Below are 22826 nucleotides of genomic sequence, written 5' to 3'. Positions count from 1 at the left end.
GTAGCTGCTGGCCAATCTTTATTGGTTCTGACAGAGGACCGGTGGTTGTTGACCCGTCTGCGAAGGTCTGTTGTTTCTCTTACGTACTGCTTCTGACGGACATCGTAACTGATGATATACGAGGGCGAGTCAATAAGTAACCAGCCTATCCCATTTCCGATTGACCGAGACGGTCACGATTTTCATGTCTTGTTTCCATACATGTTTTATACCTGGGTACAAAATTGCACGTGTATCGAGTCATTCTTTAATGAGATATTAAATGCCAAACATGGCTAGTGATTAAAAGACATGCTTTTCATCTAAAGTTGAGTTCCGTGCTATAATTCGGTACTTGTATTTAAAAGGTAAAACAGGCAAGGAAATACACGGCGAGTTAGCCGATGTTTATCGGTCTTGTGCACCATCTTTAACTTATGCTCAGGTTAAATTCTGGGTAGGGGAATCCAAACGCGGTAGAACGTCTTTAAAAGATGAAGCCAGGTCTGGAGGCCCACTGCATGACACCGATGAAGAAATGTGTAAGGAAGTTTGGGATCTGGTATACTCTGATAGGCGAATTCAGGTGGAAGAAATAGCATAGGCATTAGGCATTTCACATGGTACGAGGGCGAGTCAATAAGTGACCAGCCTTACTTATTTCCAGGGCCGTAAATTAACCTTCAATTTGGAGGAGGCAGGAAATTAGGCGGGGGCCTGGGCGGCCCCCAGACGCTGAGCACATTTTGTGCACACTGAACACGTTTCGTGCAAAATCCTTGATTCTAGGGCCTTCTAAGATGTTACTTGACTAACTCATTCTAAAAGAAAGATTTGTAATGCTTTTTAAGGGAGGTATCATGTTCTTAGTTATTGGAAACAACATAAATTCTAATGAACTTTAAATTTTAATTTTTTTTGGCTCAAAAGTTGGAGGAGGCAGCTGCCTCCTCCGCCTCCATGTAATTTACGGCCCTGATTTCCGGTTGAAATCCGCCTCTTCTTTTTCCATGTAATTGTCCTCCAGTGTGATGCACTTAGACCAACGGTGTTCAAGTGCCATCAGCCCAGAACTGAAAAAGTCAGGGTCCTTTCCATTGACCCACTCCTTAACTACCGTCAGGAATTCTTCGTCAGACCGGAAATGACGTCCACGGATATCCTTTTTCAAGTTTGGAAATAGGAAGAATTCGCTAAGAGATAGGTCAGGCGAATAGGCAGAATGTGGTATTAATTCATACCCGTTTCGCTCTACAATATCCATTGCAAGTGTGGACTCCCGCGTTATTCTATTGCAGCAAAACACCTTTAGAGAGTTTACCTCGGCGTTTTGCACGGATGACGGTTCTCAGCTGGTCTAACAAGTTTGACGCCTTTTGCGTCCCAAAATACTGTGGCCATCACCCAATCTCTACCCAGAGTTGTCGTTCCTTGCTCTCACTTACACCTCTGTTAACGTCTCAAAATAAGCAATGTTATTCCACATATAAATCCACATCTTTTACGGCTAATAAAACTAAGAACTATTTTATAAAATATCGGGAAAATGTAGGACAATCAACTATTTGTAGATTTTTTTCCCATTACTATATATTCTTAATGTACCTATGTATAGGCCTTGTGCAATAGAACTACCCAATATCCACGTTTCAACCCAAATCAATGCTTCTTGTATCACAAAAAGACTTGACATCTGCTCAATATTTATTTATTTACGTATATTTTTGTAACTGAAGTAAAAACCATACTTTATTTGAGCATACGTGCCATTTTACAAAAATCTTGTAAAACCCTTGAGACGTTGACAGAGGTTAAGTGAGTGTAAGGAACGATAACTCTGGGTAGAGATTGGCCATCACCTTGGCAGCCGATGGTTGCGTCTTGAACTTCTTTAGCCTCGCGCACTCGGGCCCTACCTACTGACGACTCTGGGCTGTATTCATTGGCTCATAACAATGAACCCAAGTCTCATCTACAGTCACCAGACGCTAAAGAAAATCATCTTTTGACCTAAAACGCTTCAACAAGGCGCTGTATACTGATGCTTTGGTTGCCATTTGCTCATCGCTAAGGGATTGTGGGACCCAATGGGCTATTAGCTTGTGCATACCTAAACGATCATGTAAGATTGTTGAAACTCTACGAGTAGTCGAGTATACTCTATCGGCTTTGTGATATATATATATATATATATTATATATAAAGCACTAAATAATCACAACTAGGTACTGAAAATTTTCGCCCCAGCCCGGGGTCGAACCAGCGACGTACGGCACCCACCGCCTAGCAAGATTGTCAAACCAGTGCGTAAGTCCACTCGGCCACAACAACTTCCCTAAAAAAGGAAGTTTTGTTATGCTCCTAAAGCGCTACTTATACACACTGATGCAATCTCACATAGTCGCTGTGTCATTCAGTGTTTAAGATATTTTATAAGGAGAGTGGATCTCTCGATGCAATTGTATATATATAAAAGCACAAAAACCCAACAACACCCTACTTTCTTAAAATGTCGGATCTGAGAAGATACAAGGCCAGTAAAGAAATTTATAAAAGCACTGAAATATATGTCTCTTTGATAAAGACGCGGGTTGCGTCGAAAATTTGAGTTTTAAATAACCAACAGTGTCGTGGCCTTTTTAGTGCACGCACACACACACACACACACACCCCCTCCCCCCCCCCCCACACACACACCCCACATCACCCCCACCCCCCCACATATATATGTATATATATATATATATATTAAATTTAGTATATCAGTGTATCATTCATGTTAACAATGTAAATTATTGATATAAATTTGTCGTTTTTTCGTAGTGTGTAGTATGTGATATTTCTTTATGTAATATATGTCTCTTGATAAAGACGCAGATTGCGTCGAAAATTTGAGGTTTCAATAACAACAGTAGATAGATAGATAGATACTCAAGAATCACTGGTCATGATGTAACGTATCAATATGCAAACATTCCCAAGTTTATTCTTTTGCATTAATAATCAGGTGAATGGATCAAAGAGACTTATTTTAATCAGATCGTTTAGAAATTACGGTATATAGTTTCAAATCTATTAACCCAGATTATAAGTTTCTATATTCTTTTGAGGCCCAATCTTTTTCACATGTCACACCAGCGACCCACTACCCCCTGTTCACTATCGTCTTTTCTTTCTCCGTGATTGACTGCGTCATGGTATACTTCTTTTTTATGAATTATATCTTTTTTCACGTTACGTTTTCATCGATCAACGTTGAGTGTATTACTATATTCAATTATTTATGTACTGATTAGCATATCAAATACCCGTATTAGTTAATTAGTAAAAGACATAGTGTCTACTATTCCTGGTTTTCATTTTGTGTAATGTCAAAGTGTACCTTGTAGACGGACGAATTACGTGAAAAAATCGATGTGACATGGACTAGTTAATTAAGAATAAAACTTGTATTTTCATGGGATCGATCTGGGTACGTGAACCCGATGTCAGAGCAATGTTCGACGTATCAATGACTAATCTGATTTGATTTTATGTTGCCGCTGTGAACTGGTTTGATTTTATGATACCGCCATGAACTGGTATGATTTAAGAAATGAATCTTATCTTTTCTTGATGGCGGTATTATAGGGAAAATTGGACGGAAAAATTCATCAATGCGCGTAGCGTAAAGTTATTCCTATGATACCGCCAGAAAAGAATTATGATTCATTTCTTATCATTTAATTATGATTTTAAATAGTAAAACAAATAGTTTCTCATATCAAAAAGCTTTAATTAAAATTAATGTTTTTGAATTGGCGAGTAGGAAAACATGTACGTAACAATGAAGGAAAACAACACTAAATTCAAAATGGCCTCACGTCAGGTAGAGTTACTAAGCAGAATTAAATGGATTGGACGCCAAATTAAAGGTGCAATGGTCAAAAGATGAATTAGATATCATTTAAATATTTTAAAACATCGAGTATAAATAATAAAACGAGTTTGTTTTCAAATTCAAATAAATTTATCAATACACAACATTAAGTCAAAATCAGGTTTTGTTTGATGCAGATATCAAGCGAATTTTAATGTCAATCAAAATTATCATAATTTCATCAAGACAATACATATGTAGATATTAAATGATTTGATGATGTCGTCATGAACTGATTTGATTTTATGATGCCGCTATGAAGTGGTTTGATTTTATGATACCGCTATGAAGTGGTTTGATTTTATGATGCCACTATGAACTGGTTTGATTTTATGATACCGCTATGAACTGGTTTGATTTTATGATACCGTCATGAACTAATTCAATTTTGTGATACCGTCCTGAACAAGTGTTTTCATGAGCAGGACATGTTGCTAATGACAACCTTAAGCTTGATATTTAAAATCTTTTGCATGTATTTAAATGGGATTTAACGCTCGTTATGGGTTTAGTCCTTCATAATTTCAAAGCTGCTTTTGGATTAGTTGAAAATAAATTCATTAATGAATTACACTAAAGTGATCTAGACTATTTATCATCAATTAAAATAAATAAATATTGGTAGAAATGAACATTTTATAGATTTTTGCATAGATTAGTTGTCTTAAATTATTATTAAACCATGGAAAGTCGGTAACAGCCATACCATGGGAAATCGGTCACAGTTAAGCTATTGGTCATCAGTGCCACAGTTAAGCTATTGGTCATCAGTGTCACAGTTAAGCTATTGGTCATCAGTGTCACAGTTAAACTATTGGTCATCAATGTCACAGTTAAGCTATTGGTCATCAGTGTCACAGTTAAGCTATTGGTCATCAGTGTCACAGTTAAGCTATTGGTCATCAGTGTCACAGTTAAGCTATTGGTCATCAGTGTCGCAGTTAAACTATGGGAAATAGGTCGCAGTCAAACTATGTGACAATGGCGTGCACGTAGAATCGTTTTTTAAAGGAGGAAATAAATAAATAAAAAAAGCATCATAAAAAAAAAAAAATTCTTTTGTCAAAACTTCACGATCCTAACAATCCAGTACTACATGTACTATAAAAAAGCCAGTCAACATATCTTACTTTGTATGTGAAAATAAGTGAATGATCACGGTTGAAATATAGGACATATATCAGGGGTTCTTCACCGCATGGAATGGATCCAAACCCACCAAGTATACTCGGAATGGGCGTTATACATATCCCAAAGGCATCCATATCGCGATAAAAGGGAGGTAATTACTGATGAATTTTAAATGTAATCTCTTACTGTCAGAGGGTACCTCAGGCGGTTTTTTCTTCAGAATAGTAAACTAATGCAATATCAGAAAATTCAATTTGTGTATACTGAACAACCATCCCATGTGGAAGTAGTAAACCTTTATTACCAGGGTGTGAAAAGCAACCTGTTGTATTGCCCATACCTCCAAATCTTTGTGATACAGGTACTATGTACAGTCCCGAATACATCAATAAACATTTGTGATTTAGCTAACCCTCTGCCTTCTGTTGAATTCACCTGCAATACTGAGTAGTCCTGTTTACATGTATTTCTAGGTTGACTATAGAATTCCACTATTTACCTCACGCTGATGTTTAAATTGGGTCACTGAACAAGTGACCAATGCCGTCTGCTGCATCACTGTCATAAAGTTTGGCATCTTTATTCTGATGAAATTAAAATATTTAACATGTTTTGTGTCCTACAAATGTGTGATAGGAAGTCCATATAACTTAATTACGATTCAAAAATTCCTCTTTATAATTGATTAGTAACTCTCCCACATTGCAAATGATTTATTTTTACACCGAAATACTAGTAGACAAGTCCCACTGTTTCCGAATGTCGGTAACAATGTACGAAATAATATATGTCATATGTTTCATAAAGGCAATATTTTCCTCCATTTTCGTGTATAATTCATGTTAATGGCTGTGGTTTGTTCTATAAAGAAATAATCGATATTTTGCTGAACTTATATGTAGAAAAAGCCCATTATCGACAGCGACATGAGCGGTATAAAGTAATTAAAAATGTATCAACCTGACATCCGTTAACATTTAGTTAGAGAAGATAATGAAATCTATGATACCGAAATGTTTGAAAATCTATACGTTTATCTTGCAGTATTCGATACTGACATATAACACAACTCGTACCATATTACACAGCACTTTATCATGTTTTAGAACGTTTAGACGACCCAGCGTGAAGGAATCAGAGTTACAGAGCACTTTTAAATATCATGTTTTAGAGCGTTTACAAGACCCAGCGTGAAGAAATCAGAGTTACAGAGCACTTTATCATGTTTGAGAACGTTTAGACGACCCAGCATGAAGGAATCAGAGTTACAGAGCACTTTATCATGTTTTAGAACGTTTAGGAGACCCAGCGTGAAGGAATCTGAGTTCCTGGAATTAAGTGCTAAGCACAACACTTTAAGTTCCATTGACACGGGCATTTATCACTTGATCATGAGAATGGACATTCACAAATGCAAAACGTTCATGACTTCTTTTTTTTTAAATTTGCTCCATTTCACCATCCCCTCTACTTTATTGTAGTACAATGCGTTGTCGTTTTATGTGCTTTGAACGAGCTCTTGACTTTTAGTCTGGGTGCCCATTTGATTTTTTATCATAAGAAAGGATTTAGATGCTTTTACGGTGTCCATTGTAGGGACGATTTTCGAGGACAAATGAGTAGCGACTTTTAACTTCGTTGCATATTTTACAAGTTTTTGAAAGTTATCTCGATTGGATAATTCACAGAGCTCGTCAAATGCACTGACTAGTTTGTTTTTTGAGATGCCGCATAAGTCACTGGCATCCACATTACTTTTCCTTGTTAAGTCAATCTTTGAAATTGGGGCTCTTTTGTTGAATTTACTTTGTTCCAATAAGAACGTGTTTACTTTCCTCTGAACCTTTGGTTTTAGACTTTCAATTCGAATTTTCTCTTCTTGATAGGAATCAATTGGTAGTTCTTTGTTGTTTTTGTTCTCTTCTTTTTCGGCAAATCTAACATTTCTATCTGTAAGTAAAGTGTTTGCGGAATTTCTTCTTTGATCTTTCATAATGCCACTTGGCAACGGTTGTTGAACAGATGGCAGGTAACTGGGAATCGGAGTGTTGTTCCGACTCGCGTGTTGGGAGTCACTGTTTTCATCATGGTCATTAACAGACACATCTCTTGGGTCTTGGCAGAAACGAATGTCCATCGGGGATTTTGCCCGTTTCTGAAACTGCGCCTTTGAACTTGGTTGAAACCGCACCCTGGGGCTTGGTTCTGGTGTTTGAATTGTGATAGCAGGCAGTGTCGTCACTTCCTCTCGAGACATGATGCCTACCATGTTGGGCGGAGCCGAGGCTCTCGCGCTTTCATCCTCATGGAAGTCTTTGGTGAGTTTGGTTAAACTAATGGAAAAGGACCGTCTGCTAAGAAACTGTTGTTTCATATCTGGAGGAATGCTTTGCAAGAAACGTTGAGTTTTGATGAGATAGAGTTCTTGGTTTCTCTCGTCCATGTACCGCTTTTCGGTCTTGTAGTTCCTGATGTTGGCGTTTCGTTGCTTCTCGTAGCGCTGTCGATCTTTTTCGCAGCGCATGGAGAGAGACTTGTTTTTCTTGAACAAAAGCTGTGTCTTCTTTGGTTCTAGCATCACCTCCACATTCAGAGCTCTGTCCTGCCATGTTAGGTCTTGTGTCTTTAGTAGAAATAGTGACATTTCTAAAAAGAAGAATATATTTTCAAAATATGGAATTTTGATGGGCGAAACGCTACGTATTATACTGAACATCGACTATTTTTATGTAGGATTAATCATATTATTTATATGTAAGTAATAATAATCAAATTCAATATAAGAAATATAATCAAAAGCGATGTCAACACTACCTCAAAAATCGCATCCAAAAGGTATTCTTGTTCAAACTTCAAATCAATGGATCCTCTTCACCGTACATGTAACTCTTAAATTGTCATGTCGTAAGATTGAATAATTGTATTGCAAGTCGAAATCAAAACGGTTCACACTGACTCGACGCAACACTCCTTCACAACAATTAGTAGGAATAGGTATGTTAATCAGTTAATATGGCGTGCTCCACTTATTACCATAACACTTAATTATTTCAATGACTACGTTTTCCTAAAATCTTACCATATTTGGAGAATAAGAACGAACAGTGCCAAAAATTAAAAGGGGAGTTGGTACATATATGTAGCACTCTTTTTCAGATAGAAAGGATTTTAATCGTTTAGGATTAATTGAATGGTTTAAGGATTTGTTTCACTGGATTTCTTAAATCTCTGAAAGGAATTATAATCGTATGATTTTTAATTTCAGATCCGTATTAGCCTGGTAAGTGATATATTTTGATGTAATTCGTGTCAGTAATATCAACAATTGTTTTTAGGGTACGGTGTCACATTATCTTTCTAGGTCAATTAAGAATTTGGCCAGGAACATATAATTAGTTTGGTATTTTTATTGTCGATTAAGTTTAATTATTTTGAATGTGAGGAAACTTGAACCTTATTACCAAGAAAGTTACAAAAAATCTTTGTTAAATTTAGAACTACAAACCATCACCTTCCTGTCAAAGTGGGTAGTTTGAGTAATATTACAAAAAAATGAACGCTTTTGTTAATCAATTGTAACAGAATTGGAAATCGGTGCAGTGTGGAATTTCCGCAGATGTTTTAAAAAAATATAGAAAACTGCTAATATGTGAACTGAGATTCTGTATCTCTAAAAATGTATGTACATGTATATTCATTTTAAAGATCAGCATTATCTGTTCTCTTGATTTTCTCCCTGTTTGCCTCCTTTATTGTATATATGTAATATGTTTCTTGTACCTCGTTCACATCTTTTTGTATACCATTCCAATGTGTAAGTGAAATTAAATAAATTAAACTGAGCTGTTGATACTAGTGTTATCGTTGATAAAAAGGTGGAAATTTTACTTCTTTGGCATAATGTATTGCTTTGTGTATCACTCATTATATATTATTAATCGATAGTAGTGCCTAAATATTTGTTGATAAATGCATCATACTTATTTTTTTGCAATAGAGAGTCACAAAGAATGCACACTTTTGAATGAGTTAGTTTGTAAGGTAAAACATTAAAGTTATAATAATGGTTATATTAAATCAAATGTTTTAAAATTACACTGGGAATTTTATTCATCAAAACGGACAATACATCAAGTAAAATTGCACTAAAACACACTGGGTTTTCATTTTGATTCAATCGGATTTGAATGTTCTGGTTAAATACTTCTTCTGCAATATAATAATAAGGCTTCCAAAGTTGGCTCTTGCGGGCATGGTTGTTCCGTAGGTGTATTCCATCCAGTTCTTGTCGGGGTTCAGAAAAACAATTTTTTGACTGATAGCATTCCCACTCTCTCCACCAACCAACAGCAAGCCACCTTTTCTATGAAGCGCACCGAAGCGCCGTCTGTTGAAATACTTCATCACGTGAACACATTTGGTATCTCCCTTATCCGACATTTCTAAAATAGACCCATCGGTACATACAATATAGATATGTTTGTCACAGACAACAGTTTTTGATAATTTACACGGGGACGGAAGAGAGGAAATGACCGAACTCGTGGAGAGTCTTGTGTCGAAGCACTGAATGGCATTTGATTCCTTGTCGTCTGCAAGGATCCCGCCATAAACGTAAATTTTCTCCTTGGATACAGCGGCTGACATGGAACGTACCGCATGTACGATATCACCTGCTTTCCTCCAAGTTCGCGCATTGATGAGATACTCTTCTACAGAAGAAAGTGTACGCTTGCTCTCATCTTTAATTGTGTCGTCATATCCTCCAATGACAAATATACTCTCGCAGACGGCCACCATTACATGTCTCCTCCTGCCTTGAACTGGTGAGGTGCACCTATACCAATCATTATTTTCTGCACGGTATCGAAGTAGACAATCTAGTTTCTGAGAACCCCCAGAAACGAAAATATCATTGCCGTAGACAATGGACGCAAATTCTCGGCCGAGTTGAATAGGTATAGGTGTAAGAAAAAACCATTTTGCTTGGAGAAAACTGTATGCCAACATATCAACCACTTTTTCTCCAACTGCATTATAACCTCCAATAACGATCAGCACATCTTCAACAGAGGCATACTTCCGGAAGGCCACGCGAGGGGAATTGAAGTCCCATCTTCTAGAGGGCAACATTTGATACTGGATCGCTTCTTTGACGATTTCTCGGCAACGGAAGTTTTCGTTCACGATATCAAGAGTTTCCACCTCGTGGAGGAGATATTCGGAACCAAGTAATGGGAGTCTAAGATATTCAAAGAGATGGATCGCATCTTGCTTTCTTCCCTCTGGGTCGGCTCCATACCACCTAAACACAGAATCACAGACCAACTCTTCGCTACTAACATGTAAATCGTCGTGCGTTATTATTTCAATCAAATCGTCTTTATCCAAACACTGGAAATCTTCCGAACGGCAAATGTCTTGAAAATTGTACATGATAATACCCCAAGCTTTCTCCGATAAGTTTGGACATTCGTGGTTTTTGGCTAGCTTCCAAGCTCCAATACAGTTTTCGTTGTTAACTTTATCCAATAAAAACTGCTCACATTTTGCATGTAGCTGTTTGATTTGAAAAAGAGCACTTGCCTTCAGAAGCTCCTCGGCATTAGCCTTTGTGACAACTTTGGATCCGGTGTAAATGAATTTGACGATGCTCTCAAAGTTTTCCTTTGATATCCCATGTAAAGTTACTACTCCATTGATACTTTCTTTCATTCCCGATGAAAACATGGCATCAAAATACGGTGACACCGCCGCAAGAAGCGCTCGATGACATCGGAAGGTCTTGTCCTCTACCGTAACATTGACGTCAGTGTGTCGAGATTCTTTGTACATTTCTTCAAAAGAGCCATGGATAAACAAGGCAACGTCAGTTCTCCACGAATCTTCCATGTTTTTTTTTATTTCCTGGAAAAAATGAAAATGTGAGTAGATCAGAATAAATCCCAATGTGAAATATGGCAGGTCTAAAAATTTCGCAGTTTATGCATATCTGTGCCTTCAAGGATAACAGCAAATCACCACTGCTACCATGCCAACATGCAAAATGATACTGCACACTCATTATCAAAATAGGTTCTCTTTTAGCCATCTTCCTACATACTACCTTCAAATAGCATTGATTAATTACGTGCGGGAATTACAGGTTCTGCAATTATACACGGTGTCATTCATGTTAAAGTGTGATAATGACATGATGACGGACCAGAGATTGAAAATCGATAGGAATCGCAAATTCAATAGCTCCAGACTGTTAGTCTTGCACAATTTGCAAATCTAAAAATATATGAAAACGTTATGCACTTAATGTACGATCCTTGCATGGACAAGTCTGTGTCCAAACCAACACACTGTACATGCACTGGCCTACATGTTTCCTTGTGAATGCAGTCATTAAAAACTTGTCAGATAAATAATGATGGAGATTACGGAAGGTTTTAAAGTCCATTAGACATGCAACCGATCGTTTTTATAAATATATACATTTCAGCTATCACCTGACGCGTTCTATCCAAATTAAGACATAGATGTAATATTACTGTGAAATAATCATTGTTCGTGGGAGATTGATGTTCGTGGATTTCATGGGTCACTGTTACCCACGAATTTACATGTCCTCGAAAACATTTTTTTAACCAAGTAGTGTTATCGTATCGCTTATCCACGAAATTACGTCCCCACGAACCAGCAAAATTTTGCTTACCCACGAACATTGGCTCCCACGAAATAAAATGATTCCACAGGATACTCTCATTATTACTTAAAACATGTGTCTTATCACATCATTGTAACAATATGTTTACATAAAAATGACATTATATGGCGGTGTACAAATTCAAACGACGAAAGTCCCTGTGGTGGGGAAATCCAAGATTAGCAGCGCCCTCACCGGAATGTAGAGATAGCTAAATGTACAAGGCAAACTTCCGGTTGTTGATGTATTATAAACTTTTAAACAATTAATATGGTGTTGACTGTTGATCAGAATCTTAATTAACCGAGGAAGTGCCAGACATGATCGAAAGTTTATGGATCATAAACCAAAGGTAGCTGGCCTTTATTGTACACGACACATATAAGCCTGACACACCATGCATGCATTCTAGCTGTTAATTAAATCATGAGTAGGTCGTGAAAATTGTAGTATTAAAAATTTAAGACGTTTTTAGAACTGTTTGATATAACGAATGCCTAAGGTTTTTGAACCACGTTTGAAACTTATTTCAAAAGATATTGTACATTGTTAAGGTGGTGGTGGTGGGGTGGGAAATTGGAAGGCCTTGGTGTATTTTCAGTTATTTAACAGTGTGAAAACTAGGCATGATTTACAAATTAGATATAAGAGTTAGGTTTCTGATAACAAGCTTGTGTTACTATGTAACATCATGCCGAAATATGAACATTGCCAAGTACATGTGCACTGGCCAAGCCAAATCCATCTAGTCAAACATGAATATGCAGTTCCGGTCCAGCTGTCAATAATGAGTTTGCTGGAAAGTTTTGAAATACTACCAGTAGGCTAAAACCTGGAAATAATGAAATACCGTCTGCATCGTATTGGTATCTATGGCTATTTCTATTTGTGGTGTATGTCAATGATTTGATCATGACTGAAATAAAAATGAATAATCCAAAGTAATCCAATAGTCATGATACTAATTTTTCTGTTACTGAGTAATGTTCATAAAGTTATTACAATATCTACCGCTCGGTTTAGAGTTCAAAAGTGATAAAACAGGAGAGAGGGGTCATATTTTGTAACAGATTAAATGGGGCATGTGTGATCACTAGCTTTGTCTGTTCAGTAGTCCTGTGTTTCATAAATCAAAATCTTAACAAATGATTTCAATGTCACCTCTCTTGATAATGTCAGTTAGCTGTAGATCTGTAGCTCCCTGGAAAAAATATTAGAACAGACCAGAGAGCTACAGATCCATTCCCCTTTTTTTTTTAACCTTTGATTTACGATGCAGGTTTTTTTATGTGCACAGTTGAAGTCTTTTGCATCACATTCTCAAAATGGTAATATAAAAAATATTTTAAAAAAAACCTTCCTAACATATTTTCCCACTTCACATGTATCCAAACATACCTTTAAAAAAACATTCATATCAGCCCCATTCGAACTAAAAACTCACAGCTTGAAATGGTTTTGTTTGTTTGTACAAATTCATTGGTGATATTTATATATACTGTTTATAAGGACTATAGGACACTTGTACACGGAGACTGCATGTATTTCCATGCAGAGACGCAGCCAATTTATTCCCAAACCATTTATATCTTTAACGTCAAGATCTTAAACGTTGATCAAATTGACAATCGTACCTTGTTCTTTAAACGCATACACACAAAATTCCTGACATCTGCAGTTTTTGATACCCTCGAAATCTGGTGGTATACTGATTTTGGTCACAGGGGCTCGTTTGGCAGATATTGAAGTTTTGTATTATTTGTTCCCGAATAATATATAAATAAAATCCACCACCAAAACCTGTTCTTTTCGTCGTTTTAAAAAAGGTGTGCGATTTTGGTCTGTTTGCATCATAAACATTTTGAATTACACAAGTTATATAAATTCACAATGAACTGAATGGTCAAAGTCGTTGCTACATGCCTGCTAATGGTCATGGTCAACCAGCAAGATCTAGGTCAAATTCGTTATGATTCAGATCTGTCTACGCTCAAGGTATATTGAGTTTCACAAGAATACGAAATTCATTTACAGAGTTTAGTAAAAAGAAGAGGGTGCCCTACTCTGTACACGATGATACAAGTTCTTCGTGTTGACAAAACAGGAAACGCTGAAAGTTTTCTCAAATTCGTCTTGGTTGTTTGTATGTTGACACCCCTTATCTTGAAATTGACAGATGATTGAACGCCATGCAACGTTTCCCCTGTGTGACATATCTATGTCCCTGAAATAGAAGATCAGGGGCTTACACGTATCTGTCTATCTGTTCGTCTGGTTGACAGTGGTTGTCCTGGGTTTTTCTTCTTCAATGTGTCTGATAGCAACTTTTATATTGGTCATAACTTTGTATCTAAACCATAAAAAGACTTCCAACTTTGTGATTTGAAAGGTCTAGGTCAGAACCATGTGACTTTAATATAAATGTCAAGGCAAATTTCCTACAATTGAGTATGGTCACCTTCGAAAGTACAATGTTTCACAAACATGCCTGATTCACCATAGATTGATTGTATCTTGCTTAACGTCTCGCTCGAGAATTTTTCACTCATATGGAGAGGTAACCACCATAGAAACAAATTCCATTCATTCTATATATACAAATGTATATACATGTATGTATCTTTTTCATTGGCTGAAATCCCCTGCAATTCAAGAATATTGATTTACAGGTGGAGTAGGGCCCAGTATGTACACATTTGCCTACGTTGTACTTTCCAGAGTAAGTTCTTTTGTTCTGCGTTCGACTAGGGAAGACAAGCAGACGCAGTACCAAAATGGCGGGATTAAAAAAAATTCATAAAATCCAGAAATTATATTTTTGTATTTCACTTATCATACACAATGATTTAGAATGTTGGTTTCGAGAATAATACTTTTGTTTGGATATTATAAATATCGATAATAACTGAAATATCATGTTGTATTGATTTTCAAGCTAAATGTCTGACAATTTGCGGAATGCGATAATTGCGAACTATGGATGATTGTCTACAAAATCTCTCACTGTTCCACAAGTGTTTAGATACTTATCGTTTTACCATGGGAAACGCTTATTATATTGAAGAACTATTATAACGGTCATTTCCATGAATTATCTTGGGGAAATTTTCAGAATGTTTCATTGCCAATGAATTCCTCTATAAAATGTGAGACTAAGAATAAACGGTAGAGTACACAAAACTAGTCTTTAATAGTCAAAATATAGAAGTTTTAATATTAATTCACAAAATAGTCCTTAATAGTAAAAATATAGAAGTTTTAATATTAATTCACTGCAAACCATGTTTTATGGTACATGTAATGCTACATTTTTGATGTTCTATATACGGTGTAAGGCCAACGCCTTCCATGACACGTGACCTCTAGTTTTACATAACTAGAGGTCGCATGTCATGGAAGGCGTTGGCCCGTGTCGCTGTGGGCGTTAGCACAACAGGGAACTTTCATTTCTACGTCCTTGCGCTGCGTGAACCGTCCTTGAGATCCATACATAGGTCAATTTGTGGCATTTTAGCTAAACCCTGGTGACGTTTACATGTAAGTTAAAAATACAATATAGAATTCAAATATGTCTTACAAATTTTACATTGATTCATAGACTCGCTACAGCATCTTTAGAATGCTGCCGGGTTTTTTTTTTTGTTTAGAAAACCTAGGTAGTTTATTGATAAATCAAGTTTTTGATAAAGAACAACATTCATTCCCCATATTAGTTCTTTGTATTAAAAGATGTGTTATCAATATATGATACTGGCTTTGCTTTAATACACCTTTATAAGGCATGGGTACTTTTAATCGATTCACTCTTACATCACTAGATCGGAGGACATGTGAACTTAAACCTAATTAAAGCAAGTGATTATGATGAAATATATAAGGTGTTGAATAAATGGTACATATCAATAGTCCTAATTACATGTAAATCTAAGGGTTTTACACGAGTTTCCAGAATTAGAATTGAAAATAGAACTAAACTGCATTAATTCTTACAATCAATGTTCTATACTGCTACTTAATCAATCAACCTACGTACAAAATGGCCCAAAGTCATTTACACCCTATGTGTTAGAATTAACACGTCCGCGTGGTAATTATAGACAGAAGTCAAACAAATAGTCTTTGTAAACCTTTATACCTACAATTTTCCAGTATCATGTTCCACATCCTTTCCATGTCCGAAGTAATTCTTGTTTCTTTTTCAATCTATCGGATCCATCGGGCCGATCAACTGTTGCAACATACCGAATACGATTCTCCTTTACCTGGTATTGAGATGAATTGTGAAAATTAAGCGTCCTATAGATATATATATACATACAGCGTCAGGAAATCGATTCCGGGAACAGATCTCAATTCACAAGGAAATGTTTGCTGTGTTTCGCAAGGCACGTAGTCGTTAAGCACAATGAAAGTACATTGATTATAGTTGTTCGTGAAATTTACAAAAAAAAAATTAAATGGAAAAAGAAGAGATAATTTATCAGGGAATACGAAAAACACACGACAGTCATAGTTTGATCCCAGACAACAATGGATTTGCTTTTAAATCATTGATCCACGCTATCTTGTTCAATGATCGGAGCAAAAAGTCAATACGCTCTGGAGCAAAGTATGAAAATATACTTGTATGAATATGTCTAGTGGAAAACAATTAATTTCCTTTTTTGGGACAAATGTCAACACGTGGGGAACTATAATCCAATATTATTGAAGTGTAATTAAGTTTTTATTTTCCAATAAAGAGCATGCACGAATGTATACCGATATCGCGAGAGGGATTTCTTTCGGGGGGAATTCCCATTGGGATCCGGAACATTGATATCAATGGGGTTTTAAAAGAAAAGGTTATTTGAATAAACTAACTACTCTTGTACATGTTGTATGATTACTTTCAATATATTTGGTGCTTTTGCAGGTCAAGAACAAATCATGAATCAGTGCTATGAACTACATGTACTCTGCAATATATCATTAGTTTATGATTGGTGTTACATGTAGCAAGTGACTCCGCTATATTCGTCAAAATTTGAATCCTTGTAAATCAAATTTACACAAATGCAAAACTGTATGAGAATGTACATGTATGGTGCATCTTAATAACTTATGGACCTTCAACCTGTCTTCATCAATCTTGAGATCGAGCAGGATTTTCAATGCGTAACGAACTCTCTTATCACTCTTTGTTTTCAAGTTCGAACAAGACGCATTTCCTACGATTATCCTATTTCCCCCACCTCTTATTGCTGCCAATCATTCAGAATGACGTGAGAACAAATCGAGAAGCCCGACAGGCATTATTATTCTCGAAGTTAGCTATGACTGCACATATAGTAGTGAATTTCTCTGTGCTTTATATTCAAAATATTTCTTCACTTAGGGTAGTTATGTTGAAAGAGTTCATCGCAATCTTCGTGCTTTATAACATATTTGAAATGCAGTGTGTATTTTGTATGATCCTCTTGAATTTACGTCAAATGACTGTACCCCATTTCCATTCTCAATGACCGTGTAGCTTGTGACAGCGTGTTGAGACGAAAGCAAGTTTTAAGATTTGCCTAGATGGTCAAGCGGTCAATCGAAGCGCTGCTCACACGCTACTAGGAGATTTGGTTCCGAAGATCGTGAGTTCAACCCCGGGCATGAGCGGAAGTGGGTATGCTCACATGCTACTAGGAGATTTGGTTCCGAAGGTCGTGAGTTCAACCCCGGGCAGGGGCGGAAGTGGGTATACCCATATAATAGTGAATTTCTCATTGCGTTATATATATATATGTATGTGTGTGTGTGTGTGTGTGTGTGTGTGTGTGTGTGTGTGTCGCGTTCTTAAGTTTTCCTTAAGTAAACACAACATGTGGGTCTCCTATTACTGTACGTGGAATGCCTGGCCTCGCATGGATTACCTGTAATAAAAATCTACCCCCCCCCCCCTCATCCCCCAAGCTAATGACCGATTATAAGATAAGTGTTGAAACATACAGACTGTGGACAAAAGTATTCGCACGATCGCGTCATTTTTCCAACGTGTTTATCGAGTATCGTACATTGCGGGTTATCTCTCTTTGCACAGACATGAGTTATCCTTTCGCCGATGATGTATTTAAAAAGTTGAAGGTCAATTATGTGACGTAATGATGTTTGTGTTCGTCTGCAACTCTGTTTATACATGCAAGGGAGTGATTAGAAAACATGGGTTGTAAACATCGGAACTCGGTATAGGCTGCTAAGAAAACATCGTAGCATTAGTTCAGGGCTGTAAAAGTTCCGGGGAAGTTGGAAAATTATTAAGAATTCCTATATCAACTGTTTATAGTGCTTGGAATAAGTTTCGAGTGCGAGGTACAACAGAAAACTAACAAAGAAGTGGATGAAAGAAATTAGTGAGTGCACGTGCACAACGGAGACTTGTTAGATAGACACAGTTGGACAAAAAAAAGACCACTGTAGGACGTTACAAAGATGTAATGAAAATAGCAATGCAAATATTTCAAAGATGTTTAAGACAGAAATGGATACTAAATATGTGTTTGTATCAAGAAAATACGGTCCGAGTTGTCAACCGTGTAAAAAGTGTGCAATGGTGTGCGGGTAAAATAAACTGGACCGTGGAAAATGAAAGGAAAATGGTAATTTCTTCTGACAAGTGCCAGATTGTCTTTGGAAAATACTGCCGAGTATATATATGGAGAAGAAGTGATTTAAATCTTGACTGTCGGACTGTATTTTCCCCCGAAACTGGTAAAATATTTGGGGCATCCATTACGTGTCATGGCGTTATTACTCTTTGCAGATGAATAACTCTGAAAAATATGTAGATAAATTGTGGCCTGTACAGCAAAACTCTTTCAAGATGACAATTATCTGTTTATGGATGACCATACACCTGTTCATTGATCTTGTCTTTCAACCAATTACAAAACGGACAAACAAATTCCAGCACTGAAGTGGCCCACACAATCACCTGATTTATGCCCCGTAGAAAACATTTCGCTGGTAATTAAAAGAAAACTTCATATCACATTTGTACATTGAATTCTGGTGATGAACTGTATCACAAAATTCTGGAAATCTGGACTTCATTTAGAGTAAATTATACAAAATCTCCATGCACCCTTCCACAACGAGTGCGCCAAGTTCAAAGGGCCCGAGGGTATATCACGAAAATATTAGCGAGCGCAGCGAGCCAGCGCTGGCTCGTACTGCGAGCTCTAATGACTAGAGCGCGGGAAATAATCCGAGCTAAATCTCAACCTCTAACAAGAATTTTTTTTTGACGCCAATCCCAGAAGTCCCTCGTACAAAATGGCGGATGGTTCGATTCGTAAAATAATAATTTAAAAAAATCTTTGAAGTATTACAAACCTTTCTTATTTGAAAGGAAAGGATGAAAATCATATTCTTCCCCCTTTCTTTTTCTTTATAAAATATTGTCTAAAGAAATGTAAACAGTCACAACTACCAGGCTACGTCACAACACGTTCATTGCATTTCCCGCTAAACTGGTTCCTACATTGGCGAGAAGAGCAAGACAGTAATCCTACGTATTGACAGTGAACCAGATCAGTTTTCCTTGTTTTCAATATAAATTTTTTGAAAATGTATTCAGATTTGCTGCGCTCGCCCCAACGGTCACCGTAATCATATTAAGGTACTTGACATTCTTTTATTTATTTTTATTGATTATTGATAGAAACAAATTGTTTATTTACAATATTTTTGCATTTACAAGTTATTTGTCCTGTTCAGACACTCCAAAAACATGTTTGTTTACTGTCAAGCGTTTTCGATAAACAAAATGGCCGCCATTGCCCGTGCGAGTACTTTTGTCCACAGTCTGTATTCTTGAAAGAGTATGTTGAAGTAAAGCAGGCATAAAATGCTAGCGACCAAAGTTTAAACACAACTATAAAAGTGTTGATTCAGTTTCATAACGGACAACAGGTATACTTAAAATTGAATGTCGATAAAATTATGCAATCAGCATAACTTAAAATATCCCACTCATGGGTATTGGTAAACATACACTATGTTGACTAATAACTTTCAAAGTATAAAGTTAAAATTACCCAACGGTATTCCTCAACTCCCATCTCTTGGAGTGCCATACTATAGAAAGCTGCTTCCTTTGGAAGTGCTGAGACCACGTCTGAAAAATGGAAAGCTGCTTCCTTTGGAAGTGCTGAGACAACGTCTAAAAAATGGAAAGCTACTTCCTTTGGAAGTGCTGAGACAACGTCTGGAAAAAAATTCCTAAGTCTCCGTATTTATTTACTTTGTGTACGTCACCCAGCTGTCAGATGACATCATACACAATCGTATTTGGCGCCATACTTCAAGAACATTTAACCGGAAGTAGTTCCGATAATTCGGAAAACGCCCGAGGAATACGGAATATTGTATCCGGCGTAAATATCGCGCCATAATTTAAGATAATAGATAATAATAATAATAATCAAACAAACTCTGACTGAAGCTACATATATTTTAACTATATGGTGAGGTAACCTAATGGATTGTCAAACATATGTTCTACAATAATAGTTTGCTTCCTTTATACTTCGCGGCGTATGTATAACAGAGTAAATTCGGACTACACTTGGTTAATGTAGCGATTTCGTATACGCAGTATAAAGAAAATCCCAATGATGAATATGAAATAAAAATATGTTATCTGGTAACAATATCATGTATGTACTATATTAGATGCGAGGCAAATACCATACTATTTATTTATATTAAAGTTACAGAATCGTAACATATATATATATATATATATATATATATATATATATCTATATGAATTAATACATTTTGCCAATAAACTAACCGCTTGCTCCAGAGTTACTGTTTGCACCTTTAGAAGTCCGTATGCTATAATAGAATCCTACTTGATTAGTAAATGTCGTAAAATTAATTAAAAACCCACTTTCGTTTGTGATCAACTACCCTGAAATAGCAAAAATGAGAGTAAAGTGGTGGACACACATTGGCAGATCTAAGCCAGTTTTTTTTTTAAATGACAACTTAAGATAATACGATATGAAGTAAATCCGCTGTTTATCGATGCTTGATTTTGATCTTACAGAAGAAATAAGTGATAATTGTTAAATAAAATATTCCTGTTCGTTTTTTTAATCCATGATTTTAGTCTTCACCGTGGTCAAACGTCATTCGGATACAACCATTCCTACGCTGGATACAATCGTGTTTTTAACGCAGAGTACAACCAACCCTTACGGCAATTTACTACGGAGAGTGGAGATGTCCGTGAGGAGGTGTTAGGAAGTGAACCATACTTTTCGTTATACAGATAATTCTTAAGAATTTCATAGCCTATCAGGTGACGCAATGAATTATGGTTCGAATGATATATATACTAGAGGAAAAAAGAAACTGTGCATTATAAAATTTTGTATAATTTTTCTATATTCATTGTTTATATTTATAAAATCTAAACAATCGATAAAGGTGATGTTTTTGAACAATATCGGATAGTACCCGACTCAGATGCACGGACTTTTTCATGGTTAGTGAACACATGTTGTTTATTGAAGTGTTCGTACGCACGAGCTTTACTGGCCAATACTGTTTGGAGTAAGAAGTGTAAAAGGTTTGTTTGGACACTATTCGTTAAGGAAAGCACTTTAGTTTTGACAAAATTTACCCTTCTGTCATGCCACGACTCAGCGAAACCCAACGTAATCGTACTGTTGGGATGCTTCAACACTGTTCAAGCTGGAATGGCACAAAATATCGTAGAAAGACACTTTGGAGTTCATCGCAACACCATCCAATCATTATGTGGACGTTTCCAACAACCTGGTAACACTCGGGATCGACCACGTTCTGGGCGTTCTTGTGTGACAGGACAACCACATTAGACTTGTGCACCTGAGAAATCGTTTCCAGACAGCAAGTTTGACTGCTCGTAGCATTCCTTGACTTCGACCAATCAGTCCAAGAACTGTGCGCAATCGTCTGCGCGAGCACAACATCAGACCAAAACGTCCAGCGGTGCGCCCAAAACTGCTTCAACGTCATCGTATCGCTAGACTAGCGTGGTGAAGACGACATCTGTGATTCAGAATACAGGACTGTGTCAATATTCTTTTCACTGTTGAATCCAGATTTCATTTGGATAGCAGTGACGGCCGTTGTAGAGTGTATCGTCGCGTTGGGGAGCGGTACCTGGACGCTTGTGTTGTGCAACGTCGACAATTCGGTGGAGGTAGCGTTATGATGTGGGATGGAATAACAGCACGTGGAAGGACCCCTCTACAAATTGTCAATGGAAATATCACCGGCGTACGCTATTGAGACGAAATTATTCAGCGTCATGTGATACCCTTCATACAGAGACAGCAAAATCACTCTGCAGCAAGACAACGCAAGGCCACATGTTGCATGTGTAGTCAGGGACTTTTTTGTTCAACAGAACGTCGATGTCTTGCCTTGGCCAGCTGTTTCCCCCGATTTATCGCCGATCGAGCACGTCTGGGGTGAAATGGAACGACGTATACGCTGTTTACCAAATCAGCCAGTGACATTAGCTGATTTAGGCCAGTCTTTAACCAACATCTGGAACAACATCCCTCAAGCATTTCTGAACACTTTAGTGGCATCAATGAGGCTCCATTATCAAGCATGCGTGAATGCAAATGGTGGTCACACGCGTTATTAACTTTGTTAATTCAAGTTCGAATACCAGTGTCTTTCGAGTGTGCTGAAATTGACGTTATTCGACGTTAACATTAATGGATTATGAAATGTTGTAACGAATACATTTGTTAACAGTATTACAAAAAATAAAATTTGTTCATTGTTATTTTATATTATTTTTTCATATATTAAAAATAATGCACAGTTTCTTTTTTCCGCTAGTATATATAGCATTCGGTCAGACCCCCTACCACTTGTTCAAACACTTCAACACAGAAAATTTCGTGTAAATTGGTTTCTGTTCGTTTTCTTTATATTTTTAGAAAGCAGAAAAACCCACCTAAAATTCAATTACATTAGTGAAAAGACATCATTACATATGTATACCATAAACGTCAGGAAGAAAACTTTGCGATTAAGAAGTTTATTAATGATACTTAAAATATA

At 36.8% G+C, this 22826-nt stretch overlaps 2 protein-coding genes across 2 annotated transcripts; both read right to left on the bottom strand.

The window, feature by feature from the left end:
* Nucleotides 1-6469: 6469 nt before the first annotated feature.
* Nucleotides 6470-7673, bottom strand: LOC125678883 (uncharacterized). The gene has a single exon (XM_048917655.2). It carries the CDS (start codon nt 7671-7673, stop codon nt 6528-6530), a length of 1146 nt encoding a protein of 381 aa, XP_048773612.2. The 3' UTR covers nt 6470-6527.
* A 1440-nt stretch (nt 7674-9113) lies between these two features.
* Nucleotides 9114-16389, bottom strand: LOC125680483 (kelch-like protein 24). Its single transcript, XM_048920100.2, has 2 exons — nt 15863-16389; nt 9114-10936 (listed from the first exon to the last, which is right to left on the bottom strand). Exon 2 carries the CDS (start codon nt 10919-10921, stop codon nt 9203-9205), a length of 1719 nt encoding a protein of 572 aa, XP_048776057.1. The 5' UTR covers nt 10922-10936; nt 15863-16389; the 3' UTR covers nt 9114-9202.
* Nucleotides 16390-22826: the final 6437 nt, after the last annotated feature.

This window comes from Ostrea edulis, chromosome 2 (genome assembly GCF_947568905.1).
Source record: "Ostrea edulis chromosome 2, xbOstEdul1.1, whole genome shotgun sequence".
Lineage (NCBI taxonomy): Eukaryota > Metazoa > Mollusca > Bivalvia > Ostreida > Ostreidae > Ostrea > Ostrea edulis.
This window is presented reverse-complemented; position numbering and strand designations above follow the sequence as displayed.

Coding starts and splice junctions, on each gene's coding strand:
- LOC125678883 (XM_048917655.2), bottom strand. CDS start 7,673: ATGTCACTATTTCTACTAAAGACACAAGACCTAACATGGCAGGACAGA.
- LOC125680483 (XM_048920100.2), bottom strand. CDS start 10,921: ATGGAAGATTCGTGGAGAACTGACGTTGCCTTGTTTATCCATGGCTCT.